General features: G+C 42.2%; 1 protein-coding gene across 2 annotated transcripts in view; it reads right to left on the minus strand.

Moving 5' to 3' along the window:
• The window catches only part of RXFP1 (relaxin family peptide receptor 1), a 321924-nt gene that overhangs the window by 134134 nt on the left and 162657 nt on the right, over nucleotides 1-25133 (minus strand). Inside the window, exon 1 of one of the 2 annotated variants that reach the window (XM_088475344.1) lies at nucleotides 5153-5207. The exons of the other annotated variant lie outside the window; for it this stretch is intronic. Coding sequence (XP_088331470.1) covers nucleotides 5153-5192 — 40 coding nt within the window. The 5' untranslated portion in view covers nucleotides 5193-5207. Of the gene's footprint in view, nucleotides 1-5152; nucleotides 5208-25133 lie in introns of those variants that run through there. 2 annotated transcript variants of the gene reach the window in all.

The raw sequence follows: 25133 nt of genomic DNA on the forward strand, positions 1-25133 counted from the left end.
AACCCCAATTCATAATAAAAGCAAAAAAAAAAAGTTTGGGATTTCAGATTTTACATTTAAAACGTCACTATTTAATTTGCTTACATTAGACAGCCATTTAGTGTGTGCAGGAGAACACAGCGCCTCATCACTTAAAGCTAGTAGAAGTACAATACCCTGTGGATATAAAAGACGTTCCTGTACAGAAAGTCCAGTGCACTGGGAGTGTAACAGATAATTATGTTGTGTTGTGATGTACAGCCACTTTGTCATTTCATGCACTTTATAATTTATGTGACATCTTCCCCAAACTATCGAGCATGAATAAAATGGCATTTTAAAGTGTTTTAATAAAATATTGAAGTTTTAAATTTAGAACTGCCAGGCATAATCTTTGCTGTTACATAGACATATGTTTTGTGGGATGTTGTTCTGAAATCGACTGTGACAATATCGACATTCGTGATATAGACTCCAGAAGATCGACATTTATGATGTCAACATGGTTAAGTGGTCAACTTCATAAATGTTGACACATGGGGTAAATTTACTAAGAATCGAGTTTGGGTGAGATTGCAATCTCACGTTAGTTCCTCTCTTAAATTTACTAAAGACAAACTTGAGTGAGTTTGGAAGAGAGTTCTCCCTTTTGGGGTAAATTTACAAAGAATCGAGTTTGGGAGAGTTTGCAATCTCGGGAGAGTTTGGCCATTTTTTCCACTCGCAAATTTACTAATGTTAAACTCGGGAGAGAAATCTCCTTTGCTATGGGAAAACACTGGAGAGTTAGCAAACTCTCTTCAAGTTACCATCGACTAAACTCTAGAACCTTTTCACTAGTGAAGTTAGGATTCGGGAATTTACCAAGCAGAGAGTTTCTAAACTCTCATGAGATGGGACAACTCTCCTGTAAAAATTTGGGAAATAAATTCACCTGCCTGTGATCTGCGAGTTTGGCAGAAACATACACAGATCACTGTGATCCATGTATGTTTCTACCTGTAAATAGAAATAAAAGGGTTAATTTTTATAAAAAAATGACATGAGGATTCCCCCCAAAACTATAACCAGCCCCGGACTTGTCAGCCTGTCCTGATACCTAAAATTATGGGGAACAAAAGAGTAGGGCTCCACCATAATTTAAGTACCAGCACCAGGCTGCATGGCCAGTCCTGGTTTTAATTATAGGGGAAAAAAATTGCGTAGGGGTCCCCCTATAATTAAAACCAGCACCGGACCAAAATGGCCAGGCTGTAATGCCACAGCCCGGAGACCCTATTACCAGGGCTCCGTGGCCAAAGCATTATCAGCCCAAGATGCTCAGGCCAAGCCAGGGATCTCAGGGGAAGTGGGGATCCCCCAAGAAGGGGTCCCCCCCCGAAACCCCAGGCTTGGGCTGAAGGTGGTAATAAAGTGATAAATATAAGTGAACTATTGTATTTACCAGTGGGACTACAGGTGCCAGCATGCCTGCCCTTTGGTACTTGTGGAACTACAAGTGCCAGCAGGCAGCCGGCACCTGTACCCCCACTGTAAAATAGATAAATAAAGACACTACCCACACACCTTGCCTAGTAAAAATTAACCTTTATTCCATAGACCTACCCACTCACACATACTGTACTTATCTGCTTCCAGATGTTTATGTCCCCTTCTCCAAGTAGAATCCACAGCAGGAGCTGAAAAAAAGAGTCTATACTCACCTAGATCCTGGCACTGCTCTCCTTAGCATCCAGGGTTTTGTTAAAATAATAAAATGACTTACCCGAACCAGGGTGGACATGTGTAAGTATATGCTGTTGCATATACTTACACGTCGCAAAATGACAGATGACTGAAGTCAGCTGTAATTTCTCATGGGCCATGAGCCAATCAGCAGCCGCTTTACATGTAGCGGCCGCTCGTTGGCTGGGACCCACGTGGAAGGTCCAGGCACACAAATTTCTACATTGGACAAGTAGACCAACCGGCTGGTACAGGTAAGTATGTGTGATTGAGGTATGTGTGTAATAAATGTATACTATCAATGGTGTGTGTGTTGTGTCTTTATTTAACTATTTATTTTACAGTGGGGTACGGGTGCTGGTTGCCTGCTGGCACTTGTAGTTCCACACGTGCCAAAGGGCAGGCATGCTGGCACCTGTAGTTCCACTGTAAAATACAATAGATTACTTTGATTGTACACTTTATTACCCCCGTACCCACAGCCCAGGGGTGTGGGGAAGAGCCCCGGGCTTCAGACCAAGCCTGGGGTTTCGGGAGAGGGTAGACCACTTCTTGTGGGGGTCCCCACCTCCCCTGAGATCCCCAGCTTGGCCTGACCAGCTTGGGGTGAGAATTCTTTGGCCCTGGAGACCTGGTAATAGGGTCTCCTGGCTGTGGAATTACACCCCATCAGTTTTGGTCCAGTGCTGGTTTTAAATATAGTGGGACCACTACACAATTTTTTCCCCCCTATATTTAAAACCAGGACTGGCCCTGCAGCCTGGTGCTGGTTCCTAAATTATAGTGGAACCCTACTCGTTTTGTTCCCCGTAATTTTAGGAACCAGGACTGGCTGACAAGTCTGGGGCTGGTTATACTTTTGGGGGGGACCCTACGTAATTTTTTTATTATATTTTAACCCGTTTTTTTTACAGGTACAACACAAGCAGCCTTCACATATCTCACTGATATGTGCAGGCTGCTTGTTCGGATGAATTTGGCAGAGAGAAAACACAGCAATCTCGGGTGAGTAATCTCATCTAAACTCGCAACTAGGGGAAGAAATCTCGATCTACCTCACCATCGGAAAACTCACTTTCAGCTAAACTCACTTCTTAGTAAATTTACCCCCTAGAAACCGTTGACATTGACAGAATGTCAACATTCGCAATAGGCTTGGGGTTAGGATTACCATTAGGGTTAGACAGTGTCGACAATCCTTTAGACATTATATCAGTGTCAGCATGGTCAATGTCGACATAAAGAACATATCCACATTTTCATGTCAACATAATATACCTAACCCTTGTGCAGTTCACATTTTACATAACTTTTTATGCTCTGCAGTTTTACATATTTAAACAAGCAGTAATGACCAGTAATAAATACTATAAATATAATATTTAAATATAGCAGTCACTGATTATCAGGCGTGGGGTATAAAGGATGTCCCAAACTAGCACTCAGGGTTAGGTGATTGTCTAGACTGTTTTTTAGTCTAGCTGTTGATCACTATGCTAACTAGCTCCTTCAGTTTTCCTGTATACCAACTTAGCCATTTGCTGCTACCAATACTGTTTGCCTGTATGTGTATCGAACTTGGAACTGTTTCAGACTACATTTTGGGATGATACTAAACCATGCTTCTTGCTTATTGTATGCTACCTTGCTAATACCATCATGCTTGACAATAAACATTCTATGCTAGTAATGTGGACCATCAGTAACAGCATTAACATCCTTGATGGTATAGTGTCTGTCTTGTCTACGCTGCCTACTTGCTCCTGTCATTGCATATTTTTTTCTAAAAAGGATAACCAAGTTCTGTCCAAAGACATTAAAATCCTAGATTTATTTCAGTATTCTTGTATGTGTTAGGGTTAGAGTATTTAATAGCAGATTCCAAAGGGATGGAGGCTGGGCTCTTGGCTAAAGGAATTGTCAGGGCCAAGGGTGTATAAGTGTCTGTAGTTGGCTGTTATGCATATAGTTTACACCCAGAGGAATTTCATTTATCTCAGGAATATAGTTTACCTCAGGGGAATATAATTGACCTAAAAAAAATATAATTTACTGCAGACTAATAAAATTTACCTCAGAGAAAAATAATTGACCTTAATGGTGAATTACACTCTATTGCTGTTTTGGTGACACGTTTGTTTTTTATCCACTTTATTTTACTGCCTTTTCTCTCCTCTTTTTATCACTTTTTCACCTTTATTTCAATTTGCCTGCTTCCCCCCTTTTTCGTCTCTTTCCTTTTCCCCTCTTCCGCTCAGCATTTCTTGTCCCAAGTGTTTCCTAGCCTCTTTTGTCCACTTTTCTAATTTTTTGGCCCAGCCCAAGTGCTCCATGGCCTGCTTTTAATACCTCGAACAGATGGGGCTGTCTTGTGTTAGCCGTATATACCAAAGATGGCTCCACCGGTCTGTATCACTTCCAGCCCAGTTTATTTTGTCTTTCTCCCTAACAACAATGGTTTGACTAGTGCCAAGGACCTCTCTTTGACTCTTGGTGGCGCGTCTTTAGCCTTGCCCTCTCTCTGTTACAGCAGTCACCTTTTTTCCATTCTGATGCCTTTGCAGTCCCTTCCACCTTTTCCTCCTTACCTGCTCCTCGTTCCTCTTTTTTGTTGTCTCAGTGCCCTTCCACAGTGGCACTAAGTAGTTTACTACTGTTTCATGCCATCACTTCTGCACCCCTTTCAGTGCCCCTTCGACTGTTTTGCCCCACCCCCAGGCAAACTATTCTATTAGCCCACCGAAACCACCTGTAACTGACCAGTGCAAACCCTTTACCCTATATATCCCTCATCCACCCCCTCCTCCTATTGTATCTTACATCAGTCTCCCTCCCTTACTCTTTTGGAGTTCTTGTACCTTTATTCTGGCTTTAACCTTATATGTCCTTTTCCCCTCCCCATATTTTACCTGCACTGCCCACATCTTGCCAGTGTATTATTTTAAAAAATAATGTAGAATATTTAGGAATACAATAAAATAATGCAGGCATTGATCTAAGCCAGTGGTTCCCAAACTTTCTTAAATCCCAGTGCCCTAGAGTAGCAGCATTTATTTCACGGCACCCCTAGGCCCTAGGTTATAAGTTTCTTGTTGATAAATTCAGCAAAATTAAAATGAAGTATATTGAGATTACCTGTCATCGTTATGGTCAGTTATGTGGTGGTGGACAGTGTTGCGCTTCTGTTTGTCCACATATTTTATGATTGACAGCCACCAGATCAGGATTTGCCTATCACATTGACCGTTTAGATTTTGATTTGGTCCTGGAGCAACAACCCGTGGCACCCCTACAAATGCCTGGCACCCAGTTTGGGAACCACTGATCTAAGCTATAAGTATGTGTTTTCAAAAATGCATTGTATAAGGAACAAAATGTACTTGATTCTGTAAATTTCAGTAGTTTTACTTATATTTGTCACTTGTTGAAACATTTATTTACTACTTACAGCATTCCGCTGCTCTCATGTCTGAATCAAAGACATTCATGCCAAACTTCTCATTGTGTTTCTCAAAATGTTTATCAAGCTGTTGAGACCACCCATTGTTGTCTCCTGCAATTAAAAAACCAAACTATAATTATATACATTAATAACAAAAGAGAAAAGCAAGAAATTTTAACAAAACATAATATTAATGTAAACTAATGAGAGTTAATAATACATGTAGAGAGTCTCATTTAGAGGTGGATGTTTTTGCAATCCAAGGGTCTGGTGCAGAATTGGACATAGGACAGTTTGCATAGCAAATCTTGTGTGAAATTGCTCTGCAAAAAACCTGAAGAAGGAAAGAATTGTTGAAGGTTGATGCACTTTGATTAAAATATAAATTAGATTTGTTAACTTTTAAAAGTCTGTATTAGAATATTAAAACAGTGTAATATATAAAAAGACTTATGTTATAAAGAAAGATATGTAGTGTAATAACAACACAAAACAGCCAATTAGAGCTCATGAAATTACCTTGTTAATCTGTATTTGTACAATAATGATGTTTTAGAAATCCATAGATAGAAATTAAACATTTATTGTTTCCAAAATGACTGTGTATGAGTCTTTCTTTCACAAATATTATTTAGTGGAACCGTGACATAACATTATCACATATCTTGTGAGTTAGGGCTCTGTTTATTAACATTATTTTTACTAAAATGAGGTCAAAAAGGGTGTTTTCACACCGTTTTCACATTATTTTAGTTTCACATAAATTTACTAAAGGGCAATTGGAGTAGAATTCGCAAAATTCTACTCCAAACCCTAATTATCACATATATTTAGTAAGTAGATCGCATTTCCCATAATTGTAATGGAAATGTGATCTGCCCGGGGTTACTAAAAATACAATATGAAAAAATACTGTGGGAAGCACTGTGATAATAACGCCACCTGGAGATGGTGTTATCCAGGGTTTCCTCTGGTTCCCTAATTACTGCTCTGCTCTAACAGGCAGAGCGGGAAGCCAGGCCCCAGTGATCATCTTTGTGGTTTAGACCACAAGCTGATTACTGAAAAAAAAAAAAATTGTTACAAAAAAAATAACTTAACTGCATCCAGGATGATTGGTGCTCTGGTGTTGTCTTCTGGGGCTCCGGTCAGCTGGCCTCCCAGCTCCTGCACTGTAACCTTGGTCAGCTTCTGCATAGAACAGCTGACTGGGGTCACAGTGTAGGCCGGGACACCAGCTGACCGGAGCCCCAGAGGACAACATCGGAGCACCGATCACCGGAGGTAAGTGAAAATGTGTGTGTGGAGCTTGTCGATCGAGGGGGGGAGGGGGGGGGTATGGAGAGCCAGTCAGCGCATGCGCGGGCACCTTCTCACTGTATTTTTTGCGAAAAATACAGTGAGAAGACTACGGATGGGATTCACAGGGACAGAGATTTATCGCAAGGGATCCTGCAAGGGACTTTTGATAAATCCCTGTGATATTTCCTAAATTCGTAATGCGAATTTAGGAAAAAATATCACACTACAACCGCATTTTAAAGTTTAAATAGGCCCTTAATACATCATTCCCTGGAGTGGTCTGTCTAATAGAGACTGGGTAATTCAGACCTGGTCGCAAGCTCTGAGCGCTCGCAACCAGATCGATGTTTGCCCACTGGGCATGCGCACGTCGGAGCCGGCTCCGACGTGCGCATGCGCGAGACCCGGCTAGCGACGGCCGCTCCGTCGCTCCGGGTCTCGCACCAAAGGGGGCGAGCTGTCAATGTTGATTGACAGCTCGCCCCATTTGGAAGGCAGGCCGGGGGGTGGCCGGCCAAATGGAGGCGTTCCTGACGGAATGCTTGCCGTTTGGGGGCGGCCCCACTGACATCAGCAATGGGTGATTTTATATTCGATTTGCATTAGATTTTGAGCATCAGAGATTTACAAAAGTCAAAATCGAATGTGAAATCGAATATAAAACCGAATCCCCTTCAAAATTCAATATTAGTTTAAACATTGGTACTTTTACATAGACAAACATAGGATCCCCTGATTTACTAATATTTGATTTGAAATCGAACACCAAATTGAACACATAATCGAACTCAACATCCCCAAATAATAGACCTGCTTCATTTGATTTTAGCATGAGTCTGTATGAGTTATACAGAAACATGCACAGATCCATGCATGCTTCTGTGTAAAAAAAACCTTTTAAAAGTGTAAAATATAATTTAAAAAAATTACGTGTTGTCCCCCCACTAAATGCACAACCAGCACCGGGCTTTCCTGAGCCGGTCCTGGTTGTGAAAATACGGGGGAAAAAGGCGAGTTTGTAATGCCGAAACCGTGGGACCCTTCCCCGGGTCCCCTGCCAATGCATTCATCACCCCCCCAATAAAGGGCATCCTCCTCTCTCAGCCATTGAGCGGCTCCCGCCACTGACTTCAATAGTGGGAACCGTTAGGTAACCTTTAGTAACCTAGCGGTTCCCACCATTGAAGTCAATGGTGGCAACAGCTCATTGGCTGAGAGAGGTGAAGGCTCACTCTTCACAGCCAATGAGCACTAAACCAATGCATTTCTATTTGAAATGCAGCAGTTGAGTCATCATTCAGGAGGTACCGGCCATAGAGGATGGAACTTATGACTGTGGCTCAGGTATTGTGTTTTTTTTTCTTCTGAAGATGTGGATGCCTACATGGACCAAAGAGTAATATGTTTTTTTTTTACAGGTTATGTGGATGTTACATGGAGAAGAGGACGTGAGTAGCTACAGGGATTGTAGGTGAGTATGTGTGCGTGTAATAAAGTTGTACTTTCACGGTGTGTGAGTCCTGTCTTTATTTGAATATTTATTTTGCAGGTGAACTAGAGATACCAGCGGGCCCTTAATGCCCCGCATGCTGGAACTTGTGGCTCTCCAAGTACCAGAATGCAGGAGAGGCTTGCTAGGACCTCTGGTTCTACTGTAAAAGACAATATTAACTCATCTATATTTTGACAAAACATCTCGGCACCCACCGCCGAGGGATCCCCTGCCTGGGCAGTCTAGCATTCAGTTGATGAATGCTTTGGTCAGTGGTCCCGGGGAAAGGGTCTCATGGCTTCCACAATACACCCGCACTAGAAAGAATCTAGTGCTGGTTTTGGAAAATATGCGGGACTCATTTTGTCCTCCATATTTCAACAACCAGGACTGGCTCACTTAGCCTGTTGCTGGTTGATGAAAATACGGGAGAACCCTAAGTCTTTTTTCCTCGTATTTTCACAACCAGGACCGGCTCAGAAAAGCCCGGTGCTAATTGTGCATTTAGTGGGGGACCCACATCATTTTTATTTTTTTATTTTACACTTTCATACACATAACACACCACCAGCATGAAGCAGGTCTATTATCTGAGGGATTTTGTGTTCGATTTTATGTTTGATTTAGACATGGGCATCCAAAACTGAACAAGAAATCACTAGTCAAAATTGAACTACATCAAATTTGATTTGGAAAAGGCTTACAAAATCTAATTTTTGTAAATATGGGATTTGGGATTTCTACATTTGATTTGACTCGATATCAGGTGAGCTAAATTGAACATAAAATGCAAAATTGAACTTTGATAAATATACCCCAGAGTATCTCTTACATGAAGATGTAACAAAATAGTAGCAGTCTGTATTGACAATTTTTGAAGAGATTTGTTACTATTCTTGTCTCACACATTCCATAGCTTGTCTCTTTATCAGAATATTTAAAAGGTATTTTAAATAATCCCTTCTGTTTCTAGTGTCAGGTTCAATTCTCATTAACGATTTATTATATAAATCATATGAGGATTTCTGTTTTAGTTTTTACATATCTGTAATTTCTCTCCAGTGAACAGTGGGACTGTTTCATATGTACTAGAATATTCTAAGTATGCTTATTGAACCTGAATATCCACAAATATTAATTTGGGAGTGACATCATATTTATGATGATATACTGTATTATCTGCGGGATGCGGTTAAAATGGTGAAAGCTGGGATTCTGTAGGTCAGAATGTCAGCGCCGGAATTTCCAACACTTGTCAAAATCCCGGTGCTGGCATCCCGACCGCTAGAAAACCAAAGGTAAGTAGCGGGGTTGGTGGGCTGGATAGGGGTTAGGCACTAAGGGGGGAAGGTTAGGGTTAGGCACTAAGGGGGGAGGGTTAGGTTTAGGGTGCGGGGAGGGGGAGGTTAGGTTTATGCACTACAGGGGGAGGTTAGGGTTAGGCACCAGGAAGGGTTAGGGTAGGGAGAGGGGAAAGGTTAAGATACCGACCGACAAAGTATTAGTATTCTATCCCTGTCGGGATGCCAGTGTCAGGATTCTGACCGCCAGGATTCCAAACGCCGGAATACCGTACCCACCTCATTGTGTGCCATATATTGGTTCTTCACATATCCATATCCTACAATGAACATCCAGTTTATTTTAAACCAGTATCACTAGAGATCCAAACTGGTCGTACTGTAAATTCTCCAGCAATGTTCTTGTGTTCTCCAAACAGCGGATATATTATGGTACAATTTTATATAATATGTCCTGCGGACAAAAGTCTCAAATGGAGACCAGGTTTTGGTACTCCAATAGTTCAGTAGTGATACCACAGAAACATATAATGAATTTATTGTTATTCATGCCATATTAATATAGAAATTGTAGTTAAAATCAGAAAGAATAGTGGAGTGTTTCCTGCATATGTAGGTATGTTCTAAAACTGTACAATTGTAATAGGATATTAGACATATTACTTAAGTGTACATTGATGTGGCTGAAATCCAGAATACTTTTAGCACTGTATTCCTATATGTATATATTCATGGTTTATATAGGCAATCCAATAAAAGTGTTGTAGGTCCCGCTATACTAAAATGCCCATGTTGTATCTGCATTTAGGCACAGTAATCTCGTTATTCATATATATCTTATATAGCGGAGTATTCTCCAAATAAATCACCTTTAGGAAAAATGCGGGTTAGGACTGTCAATATTGCTGATGTTAATTCTTCAGCAGTTACAACAATAGTAACAACTCTCTTTGAAAATTGTCTACTATTTTGTTACATCTTCATGTAAGAGATACCTTGTCTCTATTATACCCCTTTTACACCAAACAAATAACCCGGGTTTTTGCCAGGTCGATCCGGGTTGAGGCTCTGTGTGAACAGCTCCCAAAAAGATAACCCGGGTCGATTTACCGGGCAATCTTACTCGGGTTGAGAGCAGGGTTGAAAACGGGTTGTTCCCGTGTCATGCGGCAGTGTGAACGGGTGCTACCTGGATTATTTGACCCGGCTATATTCTGCTATTAGCTGATTGGAACTTCTGGGGAGCTGGCAGATGATGTCATTTGTCCCTGCAGAGAGACGCACACGCAGCCATTACTTGCATGCCAAACCTGCACAGAGCCTGCACCACAGCCTGACCAACTCCCACAAAACGCAGGTTGATACACAGGCTGCCACAGTCAGAACTGCAGCCTGCCCCACAGCCTGACCAGCAGCTACAAACGCAGGCTGATACACAGCCATAACAGCAGCCTGACCCACAGCCTGTTCCTACAGCATCATGTGTGCTGCCACGAACTGGACCGATGCCGATATCAGAGAGCTACTGCTCATCAGGGCGGAGGAAGAAATTAAATGCCAGATGACCGGCACAGTGAAAGATGCAGTAGTGTACCACAATATAAATAAATTGAAGGCCTTGCGTAAGCAGTTCACTAAAGTGCACGATCATAACCGCAACAAAAGTGGTGCAGGCCGCAAGGAATGGGTGCATTTACCAATTGTGCTACAGCGCTTTTGGAAATACAGAGCTTTCAAACCCCATAGCACTGTCCTCAATTGCGCCTTCCTGCTCCAGCCAGCAGGAGGACAGTCAAGAGGTACCGGCTACACAGGTTACCCTGCCGTCCTCGCAATGCAGACCAACGTCACTGCTCCTACTGACCGATGAGCCTGGAGAAAGTAGTGGGATGGATTCATCCCAGAATGCTAACAGAATGGATTCATCTGTGAATGCTGACAGTATCGCTTCCACCATAGATGAGGTAGTTGAGACAAGCTCAGAGACTGCGCCCCCTAAAAAGACCCATCCGCTACGCGCTAATAGTAAGTATTTCAAAAAATAAAAACACCCACATTACACACACACACACACACACACACTACATTCACTTAAATCCAAATGGTAACTGTTGCAGAGTGCTGCTAGCGTGCAGGTAGATAGAAGGCCACAAGCACACGTACGCAAACACCACTGCTATCTTTATGTCGGCTCAGTGCATATTATATATATTTTGTTTGTTTCTCCCCTTTGCAGTCTACAATGTGCCACCCAAAAAGAAGAAGCTCAACAGGTTGGAGCAAGCGGCTAGAGCGATGACTTCTGTGATCGTGGAGCATCTCCGCGAATTGGATGCCGATATTCAGAGGCAGGAGGATGCTAGATTGGATCGGTTTCTAGAGTCCGAAAGGCAAATGCAGCAGTCATTTATGAGGCAATTAATGGATATACAAGAGAGACAGATGTCTTTTTTTGAGCGCACATTTGGTCGTGGCTATCCAAACCAAACACAGGCATTACCACAGGCCCCAGTGTACATAGAACACAGATTTGGCCAATGCAATATGGGGCCCAATTATTACAACCCTAGCACTAACCCTAACACAACACAAACAAACCAAGAGTCACCACAGTATACAGTGTATAGGCAATTGCCGTAAACATGGCCATTTTAAATATTTTATTGTTGTACCAACCGGAACATTTCCTATTTTAGTTTTGTTTTTTATATTGTGTGGCTAAAATTATCATGTTTTTTGGGTGAAGGCACTTTTCATTTTTTTATCACTTTTACAGTGTATTGTTTTGACTTCAGGGATAAGGCACTTTTCTTTTATACTGGGCATATGATGCTTGACATATGTTTACACTGTTTTTATACTTTTGCAATAATCTGAGATTATGTTAAAACTGATTTATTAAAATAACACAATATATGCACATGGTTAAAGTAAAAAAAAAAATTTTCAACCTATAAACAAAAAACATGTTTGGAATTTGAAATTTTGCTTTTTATTTTAAACCAATAAGTGAAGGTTTGTTGCAATGGTGGCCCGGATGAGCTCGGCGCTGTCCTCATGCTCCCCCACGTAGCTTACTGCATCACTTGTAATGCCCCCCACCTCAGTGTCCTGCACATTCCACTCGGGAAGGAAGTGGTCCTTTTGAATTTCACAAATATTATGAAGTATGCAGCAGGCTGCTACTACATGGGGCATGATTTTTAGGTCCATATTATTCCTTTTCATGAGACAGCGCCAACGTCCTTTTAAACATCCGAAAGCATTTTCCACAGCCATCCGGGCAGAGCTAAGGCTGTGAGTGTAGGTGACCTTTTCCGGGGACAACTGTACATGCTGGGTATAACCCTTCATTAGCCAATGCTTCAACGGATATGCCGCATCGCCAATGATGTGGACTGGGACTGCCACCCCATCTACGGTCACCGATTTCTGTAAAAAAAAAAATATGGTCACTATATATGTATTCACATTGTGGTCAAGTAGGTTTCAGAAATTTCATGTATTTTACAGCACAATATGTTGACAAATACTTTGGAATATCATGCATTCCGCACTATTACACACTTAATATTTTGCTAAAGCACATAAGAATAGTGGACATAAAGAGTAAAAGGACCATATATTCTTACCTCGCTAGGGAAAAGCCATCCACCCCGCTTTTCCTCTGCTATGCTGTACAAGTCAGAGTTGGCTAGTACTCTGGCGTTATGTGCCCGTCCAGGCCAGCCTATGAAAACATCTGTAAAACAACAAAAAAAAAAAAGAGTATTCTACCAACAAAAAACATAAAATAAAAGTAGATATGAAAGAATAATTCGTACACATTTACTTACCAGTATCGGTGGTCCACATCAGCTTGAAGAATAATGGAATGCCACTCTTTTCGATTATAATAATCCACAGGGTTTTCATGGGGGGCGATGATGGGAATGGAATGTGGGTCCCGTCTATGGCACCAGCACACTGCGGATACCCACGCCTGAGGAAGCCTTGGATGGTTTCATCTAGGCGCTGTCCTTCTGGCAAGGAGATAAAGTGCTGGTACAGGGTATCCACTAATGCCCGTGTCACCTGGTAAATGATCTTGCAGACTGTGCCAATTCCAACACCATACAGACAGGAGAGTGTGCGGTACTCTCCGGGGGTGGCATACCACCAGAGTGCAATGGCTAATCTCCTGATTGGGGTGATGGGTTTCGGTAGTTGGTGGTCTGCATCATCAGTGCTGGTGCCAGTAATTCCAATATATAATAAAAGGTGGCACACGACATCCGAAAGTGTTCCAGCCACTGCTCCACTTGGAAAGCTTCTACAGTCAGCATGAAAGCTTCTCCATGGTGGCGGTCTCTGGCCCACATTCTTCTATTTCTCAACATGGTCAATCTCATCATGGTGGTGATGTTGGCTGATATCAGTGCTCTCCTCCTGCGCAAATATTGCCGTCGAAATCTGGCCCTCTCAGCCAAGAATTGCGCTCTCCTCCTCGAACCCTGCACAAGGTGCCACATCATAAAAAGCTGCATCCAATTCTCTGTTGCTGAAATCAACAGAGAGCTGAAAACAGTGAGGACATCAGGAATACCCACATGTGCTCCGTCTGCCATCATTGCTGCAATGCTGTAAGCAGTCCCCACCCCTCTCTTTTGTTGCCTTTTGTGACCTCATCTTTGTCAGCCCTTAAAAAAGACCATTTTTAATGACATCTATAGGAAAAAGCAGGGATTACCCGGGTTCAGTGTAAACGGGGCAAACCCGGGAATAACCCGGGTCGAGTTGCAGTGTGAACGGGGTCTGAAGCCGAGTTCGACCCGGGATTGACCTGTGTTCAAATTCCAGGGTCGGACCCGGGATTTTAATGTAAAAGGGGTATAACACAGACCACTCCAGGGAAGGAAATATCCTCTCTGAATAATGTACTAACTCTCAAGATATGTGAGAATATTATTATGTCACCGTTCCAATAATTAATATTTGTGAAAGAAAGAATTATACACAGTCATTTTGGAAACAATATATGTTTATTTACTATTTATGGATTTCTAAAACATCATTACTGTACAAATACAGATTAACAAGGTCATTTCATGAGCTCCAAGAGGCTGGTTTGCTTTTTATTCCGCAACATTTCTTTCTTTATAACACAATTCTATCTTTTTATATGTCCCTGTTTTATTATTCTAATACAGACTTTCAAAAGTTGACAAATAAAAGTTATATTTCAATCAAAGTGCATCAACCTACAGAAATTCTTTTCTTCTTCAGTTTTTGTACTGTCTAATAATTGTCGAATTATAGCACCCCTTATATTTGGATTGGATATGCTAATGAATTAATTATTGATATTTTGAGGGGTTCCCTATATATTCTTTGTTTATCATTTATTAGATAAGAATAGACACTGGTGCGGAATAATGCTCCTCCTCTTTTTGTAGTACAATGAGAAATTGCTCTTCCCAGAAAGTGGATGCAAACCTGTGTGATTCCGACACTTACGCCAACATGCAATCTGGAGAAGCGGAAACAGGTATGGAACATGTGCTCTAAAATAGGCTAAATGTGTCTCATGTAAACCAGCAGAACACACATATATGCCTGTTAGAGACCAATCTTTTGTAGCTGCTACAGGACAGCACATTGATGCAAATAAGAGTAACTTGGTCCTCAGGACCCCACACAGGTCAGATTTCCCAGGTCACCCAGCAGCTGCACAGGTGGATTCATTACTCACTGACAATTTAGAAAAATCCACAGATGGACATAATGATTTCACTCTTGTGATTCTGTGAGAAGACCTGGAAAACATGACCTGTTTGTGGTCCGAAGGTCCGAGTTTGAGAACCTATGTTTTAGAGTAATTTACACCCGTTGTGGCAAAACTCTGCATCATCCTCTAAATGTACACAGGGAAAAGAGTCACATAATAAGGCATTTATGTGCATATGTTGAATAAGATATATCTCAGGATCATTTACAGTGGGTGGGGGTATGTCACCTATAAGAGGAGTGTATGCTTCAGCTCTGCACAGTGTAGAGATAGCATAGAGATGTTACAGTGAATGTACTATATGCTGTACTATATGCACAATAAAATAAGGTCATTAGGTGCTATATACACTTTTGCGAATTGTCTTGGGCTCTCCTGGTCCCAATCAGACCACTAGATGAGAAAGATTTGTTTTCTATGAATCCAGCAGTGAACTGCACCCACAGTCACGCTCTCCTGCATCTTTTATGCCCAGAGGAGGGGGAACGCAGTTACAATGTTATTTGCTAAATTTAATTCATAATGAATTTGTAGAGAATGAATAAGTACAGTAAGCAGCCAATATGAGTCCTTATAAATAATAGACTTTTCCTGATTTCAGAGAATTTGTGCATTAACTATCACATAAATGTATTAATAGGGTACAGCAGTAGTTATCTCCTAATATTTTTGATTGCAAAAGTTGTCCAAAGGTATCTTATGGGACTGTGAAATTGCCGACAGGTGAAGCCATGTTTAGATGCTGTTATCCATTGTATTATCTATTGTAGCCTGCAGTATAGCCTACATTAACACAGTTTATTATGCTTAGGGATCAGAAAGTTCCCTCTCCTGTAACTAACTCTTGCCCATTAGCACGCAGACTCAGAAAGCCACATCTGGACCCAGAAGTAAAGTGATAGATAGCACTAGTTGTCACTTTACAGTTTGCAGCATCGTGTTCTTATAGGAACCTCTGTCCCTACAAGAAAGTGTTGATACATTGCCCCTATAAATAATTTGTTATTGGTAATAAGAAATTATACTTCTTGGGGATGATAAATAGGTTCTATAGAAAGTACATACAAGCATCAGCAACTGGACAATAATGAGATATACAATTATAAACAAGTAGAGTCAAGCATTCAAAGCCAAGGAGGTCAGAGCAGGTAGCAGATGAGCAGGGTCAGGAAATTACAGGATTGAACACAGATATCCAACTCCGCATCCATGTATTTAATTCTAAACAGAATGAATGAAATTATATTACAGACAAGGCCTGGGCTTTATGTAGGTGCATTTACAGAAAGTGAGCAGTCTGCAGGCAAACATCAGCTCACTCCTTCACAGCGGGGCACACTGACTAATGTACTAACAATTGTCCAGTGATGATGTGTTTTGCAAAGATATCAGAGAAGCCGATAGTTAGTTTGCTATAAAACAGGCAGACATTAAATTGTGAGAACTGAGAATTCCTAAATGGAATAAACATACCTGTAATGCTGGGCATACACTGTTCAATTTTTGGCTTGATCAGCCGAGAATCGGCCATGAATTTACCAGTGTATTGCTGCAACTGAGCAGTAATTATCAGTCTGTTGGACATAGAAATCAAAAGATCCGATAATTGGTCCTCTGATTTCAACTATTTCACATGCTGACAGGCTGTAAGAATCCAATATTGCTGTCATAATTTGACAGTGTATGGTAACAATATTGTATGTTGTCACCAAGGGCGATGAATCAAACATCGCAGTTTGGATGTGGTGCATCCCATCAATCATTGCATGCATACCGGCACTTAGTAATGAAATATGCACAAACATATTAGCAAAGGACAGCTCTCCCGATAAGGGCTGTCCTTTCTGATGAGGGGACTTCCAGGTTCCTCTCTGCCCATGCTCGGCCGTTGGCCGGCTCTTCGTGAGCCGCGGGGGACCCTGGGAAGGATCCTATTGGGTCCCTCTTGGGGAAGTCTCCCCCTAAAAAAAGCCCAGAGGCATCTATTAGGCAACAACATCTATAGATGGGGTAGCCTTTCTGGAGATTGGTACACATGGAAAATGCAGTCAAACCCCCGAAAAAAATAATTTTCAGGGATTTGACCAGAATTCCCGCCTCATATCATCCCGCCACATATCAGATAATTAGCCTGTTGGTCTGACACAATGTTTGATCTGTAAGTACGAGGGGGTTTAATAAGTTAGGTAACAAGTCTTCTCACGTGTGTAATGCTCTCAATTTCATTCTAATTTTCCACCAGGCCAGAGCAGGTAGACCACAGCTCCCCCTCATGGACATTAGACTGCGCCTCATGTCAGTCATATTGTCCCAACATCAGTTGTAAGATGGCAGGGGTGGCGGAGACATGGTCAAACTTTGAGGTACATAGTGTGATCATCATCAGCTGAAATTCATCGCCAACTTGTCAAGGTGTATGGCGATACCATCGTGTCACGTAAACAGGTTAAGGTTTGGTGCACTGTGTCACACTGGGAGGCGGGTTTTTGAAAGCCGAGGTCTGAGGCTGTGGGAGGAGGCGAAGGTGAGGGGCCTGGATGTATGATCTCCGCATCCACAAGTCTTGGTCGTTGGCTAGACCTAGTCAATGGTGCGGAGTCTAACTCACAAGGAGGTGTTCGCCAGTGACCCCTCCAAGCGGGATATTGGCTTGTGCGGCTCCCTGTAAACAGGTCGCGGTCTTTTGACTTGGTGACAAAGGCCTGCAGGGAAAAAAGAATCAAAACACCCGTGGCCCAAGTGTAATGCCTGGAATAGGCACGTGGGGAGTGGGATAGAACTCCTGGCTGGAGAAAGGCACTTGAGGTGCTGGCTAGAGAAGTGTGGAGATTTATTGGTAGGCTGAGGTAACAGCTGGATATCCCACGAAGTATATACCGGATTGTCGACCGGAGATCATGCACTAGGGTGCAATGAGACGAAGGATTAACCTGCACACAGGCTGTTATTGTGAAAGCACTGCGATGAGATGAAGGGTTAACTTGCAAACAGGCTGTGATGGTAAAAGCACTGAGGTGAGATGAAGGGTTAACTTGCAAACAGGCTGTGATGGTAAAAGCACTGCGGTGAGATGAAGGGTTAACTTGCTCACAGGCTGTGATGGTAAAAGCACTGTGATGAGATGAAGGGTTAACTTGCACACAGGCTGTGATGGTAAAGCACTGTGGTGAGATGGAGGGTTAACTTGCACACAGGCTGTTGATTAGTAAAGGCACTGTGGAGAGATGGAGGTTGAACTTGCACACAGGCTGTTGCTAGTAAAGGCACTGTGGAGAGATGGAGGTTAAACTTGCACACAGGCAGTTGATTAGTAAAGGCACTGTAGAGAGATGGAGGTTAGCTGCCACACAGGCTGTTGATAGTAAAGGCTCTGTGGTGAGATAGCTCAGAAGCTCTGGAAGAAACACACTGGAAGCACGGGAACCTGGAATGAGACTCCTCTAGTTACACTAGCGGCGACAATGATTGTTCAGGCAACTACCTGGAGCACAGGAGCCGGATATATACCCCTGGAAGCCTGCTGATAGGCCCACAGCGTCAGCTGACCAGCCGGGCCACTCAGGGAAGGAAGTACTGACATAGGGAAAGTGTCATGGCGGCGCCCATGACGGAAACTGCGATCCCCGCTCACCGGATCGCCAAAAACACCACAGCTACAGGGTGAATGCTCAGCTCCTTCCACGTTGCCGCGCCAGCCACCCGGGAAGTCAGAGGAAGCCGGCGGGACGGTAAGGGACGGCCGATCCCCGGCTGAACTCTGACACACTGCCTTTGATAACGTCAGGACAGACTTTCAGGATGAGCAGCGGCGATCCGGCCGGCTAAGCATGTCCACCACAGATGACAATTTGTGCAGCATTGAAGGTCTGATTCAGGAGGACAGACACATTTGAGTTATTGATATTGCTGACGAACTGAACATCTCAGTGGGAACTGTGTACAACATCATTGATGAGCAACTAGGGTACAGGAAAAAGTGTTCATGCTGGGTACCGAAGCAACTCATAGAAGTTCACAAAACCAATAGGATGGATTGTCTCTCGTGCACTTGACGCAGTACCATAAGGAGAGAGTGCAGTTTCTGCAATGTATTGTTACAGGGGATGAAATATGGGTACATCATGTGACCCTGGAGACGAAGCAAGAATCCATAACATGGAATCACGCATCATCCCCATCTTCAAAGAAATTTTAAACAACTCCATCAGCAAAAAAGGTCATGGCGACCGTGTTTTGGGACCACAAGGACATGCTTCTTGTTAATTTCCTCACCAAGGGCGATACTGTGAATGCTGTCCACTATTGTGACACATTGAACCATTTGCAGAGGGCAATTAGTTGAAAACGACCTGGGTTTTCTGTGAACTGGAGTTATACTGCAGCACTAAAGCACTAGGGGGTCTATTTACTAATCTTTGTTAGGAGATATAGTGAACTAAGGTAAGGTACCAGCCAATCTGCTCCTAACTGCCATGTCACAGGCTGTTTTTGAAAAATGACAGTTAGGAGCTGATTGGCAGGTACCTTACCTTAAGCTTTATCTCCTAACAAAGCTTAGTAAATAGACCTCTTGGCCACACTCAGCCAACCGCATACATGAGTTGTTACGGCACTACAATTCGGAGGTACTGGACCATACACCCTGCAGTCCTGGCCTGGCACCGATTTGTACCACTGAAGATACACCTTGGTTGAAGGCATGTCCTGACTTCAGACGCTTGACACTGATTTCTTCTATGCAGTGATAGATGCCTTGGTGTACCGTTGTAACAAATGCTTAGACAAGTATGAGGACTATGCAGAAAAATAATCTGTACCAAGGCCATACTATTGATTATGTACGAGTGGAATACATTTACGCAATGAGGTCTTGTTACCTTATTTATTGAACACTCACAAGCAATGTCTAAGCTCGTATATGCCCAGCTTAATTTACAAAGCAACAAGGGAAGCAATATATTTCTATAAAGATTGTAATGATTGACTGGGAAAGCTGGTAGAGTGATGTATTTATCATAAAAATAATTTTCTGTCAGCTTTAAGACATCAGCAATGTAATAGATTGAGGTAATTGCATCTTTTTATTTCATTAGCATGCACACTGAGGTGATGGGCTTTTTCGTGAACTGTGTTAACTTACTTTGATTACAGGATTTTTTCATCAATCATGTGTGTCAAAAAGCATCAAATCTTATTACACATCATCTGATTTCTAAAGAATGTTCACATGCATAACTCCAGCACAATAGCTGCAGTTTACTGGTATATAATCTTGTCATCCAGTCGTGACATACGAGCCTCATTACAGATGTCTTGCTTCTGCTCTATGGTGAAGTAATTATTGAGAGACATTATTACCTTCATTACAAAATTATATGGTAGATCTCTAATCTTTGAACTGCAGGCAGCATTCCTTAGTACAATGTTTTTATATGTAAGTAGTGGAATGAAGGTACAAAATAGAATATCAAATTATTCTAAAACAGAAAAGAGACAAAATCCTTTATTTAAGCCAATGCTGCTATCGCCATACTTCATTGAGAAGCCATCACCAGAATATCTCTCTCTGGCAGTGCCTCTCTCTGGCAGTGCCCTGCCCATAGGCCAGGCTCTAGGTGTGCTGCGCTGGCTCTAGGTGTCTGAGCACCCTGTGCCGGCCTGGTACGCTGCAACCGAAATTGGGGGCGTGGCCTAATTACTAAAGGCCACGCCCCTATGTGACATTAATTTGGAGGCGTGCCCTCATGGCATGCCTCCAAATAACGTCAGGCAGGGGGTAAGCCCTTAGTCACTGGCTGGGCTTCCCCCAGCCCTCTCCTGTCTGTGAATGGATGCCACGCGCATTCACACTCCGGGGGTCACACAGCTGCGGCGGTGGGGACCCCAACCTCCTGATTTCACCACCCGCAGGCCACTTCGGCCCACGGGTGGAACAGCGGGACAGTACAGTACTGTCCCGCTGAAATCGGGATGTTGGGGAGGGGTGCGCCCTCTATGGGTGGCGCCCCTATTTGACCGCACTGGTCGAACACCCCTAGAGCCGGTCCTGGCTATTAGGGTCAATCTCTGAAAAGCTAAGCTGTAGTTTGATAAATTACTTTAGTTCACTGTCCCTATAGGAAATTATGGGGATAGTGGTACTGACCATTAGTTTGGTTAAAGCAAGATTGTGAAAGCACCACTTATGAGTGCAGTGGTAAAGTGGGCGTGTACTGCTACATCTGAGAGACGTGTCATAAAATTGACTTACAGCCAAATATAAATGAGCCCCAAAACTGTTAGTAAGATCTACTTGTTGATGAAAACACACTACTTTTCAGAAAATACATGTAGCCATAGGGATCATTGGGCCTGATTCAGAGCCAGACGCTATTTGCGCTCGCTCGTTCAGAAAAAGGGGCCGGATATTTAAATAGAGCGCTCGCTCTTTGCGGTCTGTTGACGCCTCTATGTCTGAACGAGTGAACGAAACATGCGCTCGCTATTTTTTAAAAAACGCCCCCTGGCCGCTCACATCATACGTCATCTCCGCTATTTATTAGATTAATCGAGTACATCGAAAGGCATCTGAACTGCTCGCAGTGCTTGTGGTAGCATTTTCCTACCGCAATCATGCGAGCAGTTCAGGCTAAATGACAACCAAGTGACATGGTCGATGACGCTGCTTTGTTAATTATGCACACCCTTAAAACGCCCGTTTTGACCATTTGGAACGCCTGCGTTCGGATCTCCACTCCCCGTTTTCCGCTGTTACCACCCACAAACGCCTCATTCTGTCACTCAAATTAGAAGGCATTTGCTATTTTGCGAGCACACAATTTCTGACCGCAAGGACTGGTTCGTGCATGCGTATTACAACCCATACGCATGTGCAGTTGTCCGAACATCGCTCGGAGCGAACGAGCGGCCGCTTGCGAGCGGCTCTGAATCAGGCCCATTGTGCCTTATAACCAATACAGGCTAATGATACTAATGATCCCATTTGAATGTATATATCTGTAGTTTTTTTTATATAATAGCTACTTAATGGGGGTAAGGTGCAATCAGGGAGATTGCTAGAATCTTCAGGGAGTCAGGGAGATTGCTACTAATTAAGGGAGTCTCCTTGACAATCAGGGAGAGTTGGCAAGTATGGCTCACTGCCGCCCTGTGTTGCCTCGGCCCCCAAATATGTGACATATGCAGCAGAAATTGAAGAGCTGCCTGGACTCTCGGGTGGCTCTGCACACTGCAGGGTGGGTGTCTGGACTGTTTTTTGGACACTCCGGGCAGCACTGAAGAAGAGCTACTGGCCGCAGGGTGCAGTTCCAGACACCCTGCTAGCCAGATGCAGGGGCCGTGGGGCAGGGGCAGTGCCTTTCCCAGGGCACTGCATCACTCACACACCCCTCTATATGTTCCTGATCTACTACTTTAGCTTATTGGTATACAGGTATCCCATATCCAAATATTCCGAAATACGGAATATTCCAAAATACAGAATATTTTTTGCATGACTGAAATAGTGAAATCTTTGATTTTTGATGGTTCAATTTTCACAAACTTTGTTAAAGGCACAAAATTATTAAAAATAAAGTATAAAATCACCTATAGGCTGTGTGTATAAGGTGTATATGAAACATAAATGAATTTCATGTATGTACACAAACTTTGTTTGAGCCACAAAATTATTGAAAGTATTGTATAAAATGACCTTCAGGCTGTGTGTATAAGGTGTATATAACACATAAATGCATTCTGTGTTTAGATTTGGGCCCTATTCCTAAGACATTTCATTATGATATACAAATATTCCAAAATACGGAATATTCCGATATCCAAAATATCCTTGGTCCCAAGCATTTTGGATATGGGAGACTCAACCTGTATTGTTAAATAACTCAGATTTGTCCTAATCATGTGGAAACAAATGTTTCCACATGATTTAAGGCAGTGTTTCCCAAATTTGGTCCTCAAAGTTCGATAACAGTCCTTCATTTAAGAATATATATGCTTGAGCACAGGGCACTCTGATTTAACCATTTGTGCTCAATAATGGATATCCTTAAACATACACTGCAAGGGTGCTTTGTGGAGCAGGTTTATGGAAAAACTACTTTATGGCAAATAAATGTTTGATCCATAGGTTTCAAGTAGGTGCCACTAAGTAACCTTTAAGTAATGGCCTCAGGTATGTATCTATTTATCAATGCTGAAACTGTGGACAAATAGGTGTTTATTCATGGGATAGGTTTTTTCACAATTTAGGAAATGCAGTGGCAAACTCATGCTGCAGACCACAGTCCCCTTTATTCTTTAGGGGAAGCGTGGTCTAGGCCAATTTTCCAAGCTTAGCTTTTCTAAGCTTAGCCTGTATAACTACAGTAATGCCATCTGAAGGTGATGTCAGCCATTTTGTCCCTATGTATAGAACATCTCTGGAGAGGGATCTTTTGCTCCCTCCCTGCCAGGCTCAATGCTCCTCCACTCCATGCTATCGTAAGTGATAGCGGTGACATAGTCCACTCAGAGAGGTGAGAATACCCTTTTTCTTTACTCCTGATGAAGAGCTATACAATTACATTGTTTAAAATGTGTGTATAATTTCTCTGCAAAAGTGACCTTTCAGGCTTTGGTGAACACAATTACTGACTTCTAAATAATGTTTTATCAAAGTAGCCATATTTCCATGTGGTAAATATATTGAAATTAGCTCATGAAGCTGGGTACACACCATACGATTCTTGTTGGAACGATATATTGTGCGATACATTGTATAGTGTGTACCCAGATTTAGCCCTTACCTGACAATTTCCCACCATCCATGCTGATTTCTCTGACCAGCAGTGTCATAATGATTGACACTAACTTCTGGCTTTGTTATGCCCTCCTGATTTCTAATAAGCATTTCTAACAGCATGTGACAGTTTGTAGCCTCCATCATATGAGAATGCATAAAGATTAAGGGCAGGCATGGCAGCACTGGTTTAGCAGGAAGAACTAAAAAGCCAGTATTTGCCAAACTATTATTAGTTTTGGTCAGTGCTCGAAGTGTGCCTCCATTTTCCGGGAGTGGCAAGGCCAGAGGCTGTGTACACGGATGCAATTTTCTGGCAAGCCACCCATCCTGAGTAAGCTGAAGCTTGCTCAACTGCCGGCGACATCCACCATCACGACAGTGATCCCAGCCTGCAACCTCAGTCGCAATGCTGGGATAGCAAATGCAGCAGTGGGTGTTACACACCTTCTGCTGCATCTGCATATTAGCAAGGAGGTAATTGCAAAGCTTTGTAATTTCTTCCTAAAATGAGTAATCCACTATGTTATGGAGAACCCAACAAATTTCCAGTTGACCTACACAGAATATTAAATAGAACATTTATTCATACAAGACCTATTTTCATTGTCCACATAGAGTTTAGAACATTCTGACCTAAATATTAATCAATAGAAGAAACCAAAGCTAATTTCATTTGCTATGGAAATTATTTTCTACAAAAAAAAAAGTTGCAAAAATATAAAATGTGGCTCCATTCTGTAATCCATTTCTTAGTTCATCATAAACTTCAGAAGAAATGACTTAGCATTTTGTTTATAACACATTTATGTTGACAATGGTTTTCTTCCTCTGAATAGGAACAGGTGGTACACTAACTTGTTAATGAGGCAAGCCAAAATTTCATGTAAATAAGCTTGTAAATAGCAATGGGGTTTTTTTTTTTAGACTAATTACAAGCATTCAAATTCTTTATAGAAAGAAGAAAGTAAACAGTGCCATGGTAATCCTCTTAAAAATATACATAATAACAACCGCATAAACCAGTAGTGTAATTATATCAATTCCATACAATGCTATATAATACTATTTATTAAAATTAAACTATTGAAACACTTAAATTATATAAATTGGTAGAAATTTTGATCAAATATATGATGTTCCAATCAGTCTTGTACAGACAGACAGAGATATTCAATAGTAAACCATTTGTGAGCTTGTTGAATAGATTCTCCCCTTGGTCCTTTTGTTATGTATCAACTTAACTTCCAGATACAAGTAAGTGATAATCCACACCACTTGTTTCTCTGGTGTACAGTATTATATTAATTTAAATAATATTTTCAACATGCGAGTAAAGTTTGAAGCCC

Source organism: Taudactylus pleione, unplaced genomic scaffold, assembly GCF_031769625.1.
Source record: "Taudactylus pleione unplaced genomic scaffold, aTauple2 ptg000170l, whole genome shotgun sequence".
Classification (NCBI taxonomy): domain Eukaryota; kingdom Metazoa; phylum Chordata; class Amphibia; order Anura; family Myobatrachidae; genus Taudactylus; species Taudactylus pleione.